The sequence below is a fragment of the Oncorhynchus nerka genome, unplaced genomic scaffold, assembly GCF_034236695.1.
Source record: "Oncorhynchus nerka isolate Pitt River unplaced genomic scaffold, Oner_Uvic_2.0 unplaced_scaffold_16___fragment_2___debris, whole genome shotgun sequence".
NCBI classification, from domain to species: domain Eukaryota; kingdom Metazoa; phylum Chordata; class Actinopteri; order Salmoniformes; family Salmonidae; genus Oncorhynchus; species Oncorhynchus nerka.
Window position 1 is genome coordinate 181,737 of NW_027040323.1, and position 9,686 is coordinate 191,422.

The window sequence follows — 9,686 nt, forward strand, 5'->3', positions numbered from 1 at the left end:
CCTAGGGCTTCCACTAGATGTCAACAGTATTTAGAAAGAATTTCAGGCTGGTTTTTGGAAAAATTAGCCAGAAATTGTAGTTTTTTAGGTGGCTCCCATTTTGGCTATAGTGTTTCCAAGCGCATGAATGAGAGTGCGTTCTTTGGTATTTTTCTCCGGTAAAGACAATAACGAATCTCCGTCTTAAATTTGATTGTTTATTTACGTTTTAGGGTACCTAAGGTTTGATGTAACTGGGACCTTTCTTTTGGAGTGCCAACAGAAGAAGATCAAAGGTAAGGCATTTATTATATTGCTATTTCTGACTTTCGTGTAGCACCTGCCTGGTTGAAATATGTTTTAATGTTTTTGTATGTGGGGTGCTGTCCTCAGATAATCTCATAGTGTGCTTTCGCCGGAAAGCCTATTTGAAATTTCACACAACGGCTAGATTAAAAATAAGTTAAGCTTTATTTTGATGTAATACACATGTGATTTTATGACAGTTAAATATTTATAATTCTGTAGTTTGAATTTCAATCACTGCAATTTCACCGGATGTTGGCCAGGTGGGACGCTACCGTCCCACCTGCCCGTAAGATGTTAAATCTTTACTGACGTCACTATCTTCAAGATACCAGATGTGTTGAACAAAATTAAGGCATTGAACAATATAGGTACAGGTTCCTTTTTAGTCACCATGGATGTGGAGTCTCTATACACCACCATTGAACATGAACAAGGATTGGCAGCTATGCACCATTTCATGAGTCCCCGGCCTGAGACTGAGATGCCTCCTACAGAATTTATTGTCTCACTGACTGAATGTATAAATACTTTTATAAAGGAGACGAGCATTTGAGATTTCCTGGGAAGACGCACTTGAGAAATGGGCCATGATATGAGCCGCCAGTGTTTGAAACCAGGTGAAAAGACACAAGTGACGCACTTGAGAAATGGGCCATGATATGAGCCGCCAGTGTTTGAAACCAGGTGAAAAGACACAAGTGACGCACTTGAGAAATGGGCCATGATATGAGCCGCCAGTGTTTGAAACCAGGTGAAAATATACAAGTGAAAAGGCACTTTTATAAATAAAAGTCAAGAACAAGGCATGCGACCACAGAACAGTAAACAAGATTTTTTAAATACAGCCCAGAATATTAAACATAAAAATACGTCTCCTAGGCCAATTCTCGGGGTGCTCTGCAGCTCATGTCATGAACCCAATGACAAAAGCCTGGAGGATGTTTTGCGTGAGACTCCAGAATGTTTTAAAGTAGTTTTTAGTTTTAGTTTTCTTACATATTCCAACCTGAGGAATCTACGGTTAAGATATTCACAGACAGCGGCCCCAAACCCCTTTATCGGGCAGAACCCGGGAGTTTTTCTCCAGCGCTAAGGATGAGAGAATGGCTTAAGATAAGACTCGCGCTGTGTCAAATTGAACAGGCCCTGAGTGCTTCAAGTCTACCCGGATATGCGTTGGAAGAACAGGTCTACGGACGAAGTGATCTGATGGCCCTAAGAATCGCCTCAATGGCGTATACCCCTGACTCCAGAGTGACAATTTTAGCATGTGAACAATTTGATAGTGCAAATGCGACGAAAACTGTCAGTTCATATGTATTTTCCAAAGCATGTAAGGATGTAAACTTCTTTACACCAGTGTTCAGTTTTAAATGGTGTGATTATCATATTTTCCGAACACTGATGAATAAGCTGGACAGTCTTTTCGAAAATCGTGAACAATTACGGCGATGGCCGAGGTTATCGTTGAGACTCACAAGGCCGAAGGAGGATCTTTCCCTGAAGTGAAAACGTCCGGAGCTTCGATGGAGCGGGCAAGCGACTTTGCAATGATGAATTGAAAACGGATAATGGTCAGGGCTAACCGGACCCTTTATCTGTAAGAAATAGTAAAAATGTTGAATTATAACGTGTGTTAAAATGTATGTACTAAATATTTTGAATTAAATAATTGGTTTTGGAAATGTATCTCACCCTTTAACGAAAGGGGAAGCTGTCTTTTCTCTCACGCCAGGGTCTGTCGCAGAGAAATGTAATGTCTGAAAAAACATGTATTATTTTATAGTCTTTCCTACAATGGTATGTTGTAAAGTTTGTAATAATGTACAGCTGCAGGCCTCCAAGGTTTTTACATAAAACACTTGTGATGCATGTTTAAATATTAGTCAAATTTGGTAATTAATTCTAACATGTCTTAAAAAAGGTTGTACTATATATTTTGGAATTAAATCAATGGTTTTAAAACAGTATCTCACCCTTTAACGATGGGAAAATGTATTTTACATCATCACCCCGCTCTGTCGCGAAGGAAAAAGGAAATCAGGGTGCATGCGTGAGTGTGTGTGTGTGACTGAGCAGCAGGAGTGTGTGTGCGTTTCAAAAACAAAAAGGGGCGTGTGTGTGTGTGTGTGTGTTCAACAGGGGCCCAAGCATGTAGCCCCATTCTATCTGTAGAGAATCGTTTGAAACCAATGTTTGCACTATCATGCATACGGCATGTCCAGATATCTGTCTCGACATCCCCTCCTGTTGTTTGAATTCACCGCCTTTTTTCTCTAAACCAAATATACAGGGTGTTGCTTACATGATATCTCCCGAAAAAATGCCACCACAGCCCTGTAAACTCATTCCGTACTTTCGCTAGTTAGGGACAGAACGCGGAGCGAGTCTAGTGGAGCATATATTTTAATTAACACTATGTTAGCACAGCTTTAGCGCAAACCCACAGCACCAAATATTTAGCTGCCAGGACAGATTAAAAAATATATTCTGAATCCCTCCTACTGGATATTCCTGAAGGCTACTGGACATAAGTGATTGGGAAGCGATCAAAGTCCAAATAATCACATACCCAGGAATATTTATATATTAAAAAATGAAAAGTGGGCACTCTGAACGACTTGGATACTCTGAACGAATGGATATTTCTGGATGTGAGTAAGTGAAAAATGTATTTTAAGTTTTGTTTTAATATTATCGTGATATTATTGTAATATTAAACACGAGTTATTTGTGTTTTTCAGGCCAAATGCACATATAAGTTCAAGTGTATATATTTCGTATAACTGTTAATATTCTCTAACGTTTGTTAGGCTCCCCAACATTTACGCAGCTTTTAAGAGGTTTAACAGATCTGGAACACAATGAGGTAGATTCTCAGTCTCAAAACCCCGGCAGCCAATCGCCATCAGCATATTTTCGACGTAAATCCAAATAATCACATACCCAAGAATATTTAGAAATTAAAAAACAAATAGTGTGTACCATTCTAAAAGCTATTTTTTGTATTTACAGCAGACATACAGCCAAGAAGGATAAAGGCATCGTTATGGACAACTGACACAACGGGTGACTTGGATGCAATTCTCCCGTTCTGCATGAACAATTTTTCCAGCACACCGCAAACAGAGAATTTAAACGTCCCCCGACAACTCCCCCGGGAACCTCAACCCACTCGCTACACATTCCATGTCCCATCACCCCGGCCCAAGAAGGGCTACAGGGCTGAAAATGACTGTGCTGGGAACTTGAGGCTTCACGATTCGGCGCTCTATGGATACGGTATGAGACCATTATACATTTGTTATTAGTTATACGTATTTTATTAGTTATACCTCTTTTGATAGACTATGTTAAAACAAGGTCAAATAATGTTTTTTCAGACTCCCACGAGACCGGCCCTACAGAATCGGGAACGCTTGATGAAAAAAGTCACGCCCCCCCGGTTTCTGCGATTCGTCAGAACAGCCAGCACCAAAAAAGCCGAGGTATTTTAACTATGTATTGTTAATATATAGTATTATACCTGAAATGTATTTGACATTTTATGTATCTAACATATTTTGATATTTAATAACCTATTTTGTATGTATTGTTTTCTTTCAGACTCCTCCCCGGTGAAAAACGGCACAGAAGGCCACATACATCTAGAGCTGGGGGATTCCGGCTCACCGAACATTCCCAATGAAACAACCAAAGCGGAGGATATCCCTGTTTTTAATGACATTTCAGAGGTTGACGACCAGTTATTCTGTTATGCGGCCAACCTTCTTGATCCCGACAATTTTATGGCGTCAACATCAGGATCTGAAATAGAACAAGCAAGGTTTTTCACAGTCTTTTCCAGGGCTTTGAAATCGAGGAACGTTTTGCTATACAAACGACTGGGGGTTTTATTTGGGAGACAGTACCGAGACTAAATGTTATTCTGGCATAGAACAATTCCACGCATGTTAAACAGCAAACCAATTAAAAAAACGCTAAAATCATATATGTAACACGGATCATTCCATAAATACCCCAAAACGCACATCCTTAATCATCCAAACGGCAGAACCACAGGAACAAGTTGAGACAGTTGAAAGCCTCTTAGCACAGATACCGCCAGAACTCCTAGAAATTATTAAACGTATGAACGAGGTGGGGGTAACAGACATAATACCGATAGATGAAAGCATATTATCACAGATTCCAGCCGAACACCTAGAAATTATTAATCGTATGAACGAGTCAGGGACGCCCGATGAAAACTTGTTATCACAGATTCCCGAAGACCTCATAACCCTAATTAATTGGATGAACGAGAGCCGGACATTTTCGGCACCCGCTACACCAACAGCGACATCCCAACCGTTAACGCCCATGTCCGTAGAGTCTGAAACGCCACATGATGTTTTTGGGGAATTGGAAAATTGTCTAATAAATCTGGAGGGAGATGGTGTTGATAGACGTGTCCGGGTTGTGTACCGGAATAAATTCAACAATACAGAGATTCAACAGTTTTTCAATTTCCTTTGGGTGAATCAAAATCTTGACTATGCTGTGTTTTACGTAATGATATTGGACACTCTGAACGATCTGTTAGACAGGGCAAGATATTATGGCGAACCACGTGATGTCTTACAGTTGGAAATTTGTGGAGATATACTGTGTTATGCAGGCTCTCTTATTTTACCCAATGGCGAAGCAGATCTTGAACAATTTATCGCACTGCTATAACGCCTTGTTCAGTCAAATTTAGCCATCATAGCAGATCGGACCCTCGAGCTTGTAGTGCAAATAATACGTCAACCCCAGGGTGGTGGTGGTCAGAGAAGGAAGCTTGATTGCCTAATGCAGTCAGAAATCATAAGCAATAAAAGGGCCTACCTCATAAACGTTCACAATCCAGGTAATAAGCTATGTTTTGCAATAGGCCTAGCGCCTTTACTTAACCCTGGATCTACTGATCTGACGGCATTGCAAAAGGCTAGAGAGCTCCAAACGGCCGTGGGTCTCGGTATACAGGATGCTGTGGCTTTCTCTGACATAGTCAAATTTGAAAACTTTCTGAATATCAAGATTGTGGTTTGGTACCACAGTAGAGCTAATGCAGCTCTCTTGAAGTTCCAAAACAACCCCCAACCGCATCCTCAGATTCTGGATTCTGCAAAACGAACATTAGTACGCTGTTACCAACTTCACGGCGTTCATAGGGGCACCATATGGGTGTCCATCCTGCCATACCAGCTACACCCGAAAGGGGGGGCACCCGTGCTGTTATAACTGTTCAGTATGTCAGGATGCAGATTGCCCAATGCAACCCTTAAATTTGACACCCTGTGAGGATTGCCACCGCACATGTCATTCGACCTACTGTTACGAAAAACACAAAATTTAAACATGGCACACCAAGGCATGTAAATCTGTAAGCAGTTGTGATATTAACAAGAAATGCCCAAAATGTCATTGCAATTACAACCTTAAAATAGATAGCCCTAAACCACATGTGTGTGGAATCATACATTGTCCAATCTGTAAAGGGCCTTTGAAAAGCAGAGAAGCTGAAGTGGTTCAAGAAGTGCCACACGAGTGTTATATTCAGCCTTTGGCTGAAGATGAACATTCAGAGAAATATGTGTTCTATGATTTTGAGACAAATCAGCAAATGAATCAGGTTCATTTACCTATTTTTGTATCTACCATGACTTTCAAGGGTGAAAAGTGGTCGGCAGAGGGATCCAATTGTGCACTGCTCGTTCTAAAACACTTTAGAAAACCCCAGTACAGAAACTTCACGTTTATAGCGCACAATGCTAGAGCCTACGACTCTTACCTTCTTCTGAACCCCTTGATACAGCAAGGCGTGGCACCCAGTGTCATAGCTCAAGGTAGTAAAATCTTGTGTTTTGTAGACCCAGCCTTCAACCAGAGATACATTGACAGTTTAAGCTGGTTACCCATGAGATTGGCTCAAATGCAAGAGGCCTTGGGTTTTGAAAACTCTGTGAAAGGCTGGTTCCCCCACTTCTTCACATCTGAGGAGAATCTACATTATGTCGGATCATATCCCAGCCCAGAAATGTACGGGTGTGATCAAATGTTTCCCAAAGAGCGTGAGAGATTCATGACGTGGTACGACACAGTAAGACATGGCACCTTTGATTTCCATAAAGAGATGGAACCATACTGTGACAATGATGTGGTTATACTTCGTGAAGGATGCCTCAGATTCAGAGAAGAGGTAATCAAAGATGCAGGCATTGACCCCTGGAGTTGTACAACTATTGCATCAGCATCCTCTATAGCAATCCCCTCGCCTGACAACTACCGACGCCAATTCAGGTCATACTCTAGTGGGTCCATTCAATGGTTGGAGCATATGGCCAAGGATAAAGACATTTTTATTCAACATGCTTTGAATCGGGGGGAGAAGGCATTTGGCTCTTACCATGTAGATGGATACACCCAGATTGACGGGGTTGAGACCGCGTATGAGTACAACGGTTGTTTCTTCCACGGTTGTAAATCTTGCTTTGTGCCCCAGGCCATGTGTGTCCTAACCCAAAAGACTTTTGGAGAAATGTACCAAGAGTTTCAAGACAAATTGGATTCTTTACAGGCTACTTACGGGCTAAAAGTGGAGGTTTTGTGGGAGCACGAATGGGCCGCCCTCAAAAAGTCTGATCCTCATGTTCAAGCCTTCCTTTCCAGCTATGACACACCAGAACCCCTGGAACCACAACAGGCCTTGTATGGAGGCCGCACCAATGCTTTGACCTTGCGGTATGTAGCGCAACCCGACGAGACAATAGGATATGTAGATTTTACATCCCTTTATCCTCATGTAATGAGTTCCTCATGCTATCCTATGGGGCATCGGGAAATTTTTCATTGCGATTTTGACTTACCTCAAAACTATTTTGGTCTGATCAAAGCAACTGTCTACCCTCCTAGGGGTTTGTTTATACCAGTTTTGCCTTACAGGGGCCCTCAAGGAAAACCTTTCTTTCCCCTTTGTCGCACCTGCAGTGAAAACAAACAGCAAACCCCATGTGATCACTCAGATCAAGAAAGAGCCCTGACAGGGGTTTGGGTCACAGTTGAATTCTCTAAGGCTTTAGAGATTGGGTATCGTGTGGCCAAAATCTTTGAAGTGTGGAACTTTTCCAAGAAATCAGACACTGTTTAAAGAGTACATCAAGACCTTCTTGAGATGCAAGCAAATGGCTTCAGGCTATCCTGCATCGGTCACAGATCAAGAGAGCAAAGACAGGTACATTCAAGACTATCACGACAGAGAAGGCATAATTCTTGACCCTGACAGAATAGAGGTCAACAAAACCAAACGAAATGTGTCGAAATTGTACTTAAATTCGCTTTGGGGCAAATTATCGCAGAGATGTAATATGCTAACAACGTCGATTATTAAAGGCACCAAAGAATTTTTGGAATTTTTTATTTTTTTCGGATCAATACGAAATTTCATTTTTTTCATTCTTGAGTCAAGACATTGCCCTGGTGCAATGGCGCCATAACAAGAAGTGGGTTCTACCCCCGGGTAATGTAAATGTGTTTCTTGCAGCATTTACCACGGCCTGTGGCCGACTTGAACTGTACACGCTCATGAAGCAGCTTCAGAGGCGGGTTCTTTACCACGACACAGACTCTGTGGTCTATGTAAGCAAACAGGGGGATTGGAGCCCCCCACTCAGCAACTATCTGGGTAGCTTAACGAGTGAACTCGAAGAGGGTGACCATATCACAGAATGGTCCTCCTGTGGTCCCAAAAGCTATGCTTTTAGGACTAAAAAGAATCACGTGGTGTTGAAAGCCAAAGGCGTTACTCAAAACTATGAAAATGCCCCGCGTGTAAACTTGGAATCAATCACAGGCTTGGTCGAGGGGTTCATAAATGACAGGAATAGTGACTTGGAGATTTTGAGCTCCTACAAAAAGATTGTTAGGGATAAAAAGGGCTTCCATCTGAGGAATGACCCACTTACTAAAAGATTCAGGGTAGTCTATGACAAGAGACTGCTTTTGCCTGACGGGACCACATTGCCCTTTGGCTACTGACTTATGCTACAAGCCGCAATGTGTCATTAAAGCTTAAGATATAATGACTGCGGTAGAAGGTTGGTTGCAACTACCATTTTCAGCCTTAATCGCAGGGCCGTATAATAGTGGTAAAACTTGTTTTGTAAAAAGTATTTTAGAGAATTCTGAACATGTGTTCTCAAAAGCCTGATAATGTTGTGTGGTGTTATTCTTGTTATCAACCTCTGTATGATGAATTGTTGAAGACAATAAAATAAAATAAAAATCAAGTTTGTTGAAGGAATACCTGAATCCCTGTCTGATGATGAACTTTTACCTCATAAAAACAATCTGCTGGTTTTGGACGATATGCTATTTGCAGGTAGCGAACATCCCGAAATTGCCCGAGTGTTTACCCAATATACTCATCATAGAAACCTGTCCGTGCTTTACTTGGTGCAGAATGTGTTTCACCAAGGTAAAAATAGCCGCACCATCAGTTTGAACGCCAATTACATGGTTTTGTTTTGTACAAATTAACACTCTAGCTCAGCAGATGTACCCGGGAAGGAAATCCTACTTCATGGAAAGCTACGAGGACGCTACCAAAGCGCCATTTTCTTATTTAATCGTGGATTTAAAAGCAAATACTCCAGAACACCTGAGGCTACGAACAGGTCTGTTCCTGTGGGAGTGGCCGGCTACGTACATTCCTAAAAAGTAACCGCTATGTCTCTGCGTTTAAAAAGAAAACTGCCCCTCTTGAGAAGCCTAGTTGGGGCTACAGCTAATGAACGGAAGGCCATCTTGGGTCACTGTTCTGCAGATCTCATATTATCCCTATGTGAGATTGCTTTGAATCTTCTCAAAGGACGCATTCCACTCACCCTGACCCAATTGAAAAAATGAAAGAGACAAAAGACCGCGATCAAACTCTTTGCCAATAAAAGGGTCAGTCTTCAAAAGAAAAGACATAGCATACAACAGTCTGGCGGTTTTATTCTACCTTTACTAAGTATAGCCGTGCCCTTCATCACCAGCCTTATTGCTGCCAGACATGGGGGTTGAACACAGAGGGTGATGGCCAATAAAATGTATCTGGTGCCACAACAAGAGTTGGATAGACTTAAAAAACAAGTGCAGGGTCCTGAAAATATCAGACAAACAGCGGAAAATGATTTGGATATGGCCATGAAGGATATTTTGAATAAAAAAGGATTGAACCCCTATGATAAGGTCCAAAAATACACAAACCTCTTGCAAAGGTATTTGGCCTTGGTGAAACAAGGGGAGAGAGAGACCGGCCATTTAACTATTTCCCTACCGGACCCTTTAAAAGATGACGAGCCTAGCGAGAGCCAAGCCCCTGTAATGCCTGT

General features: G+C 41.7%; 1 protein-coding gene across 1 annotated transcript; it reads left to right on the top strand.

Annotated features, from left to right (window-relative positions):
- The first annotated feature begins 3,194 nt into the window (after positions 1-3,194).
- LOC115146997 (uncharacterized) lies at positions 3,195-8,602 on the top strand. Its single transcript, XM_029688985.2, has 3 exons — positions 3,195-3,570; positions 3,672-3,776; positions 3,895-8,602. Exon 3 carries the CDS (start codon positions 5,936-5,938, stop codon positions 7,457-7,459), a length of 1,524 nt encoding a protein of 507 aa, XP_029544845.1. The 5' UTR covers positions 3,195-3,570; positions 3,672-3,776; positions 3,895-5,935; the 3' UTR covers positions 7,460-8,602.
- Positions 8,603-9,686: the final 1,084 nt, after the last annotated feature.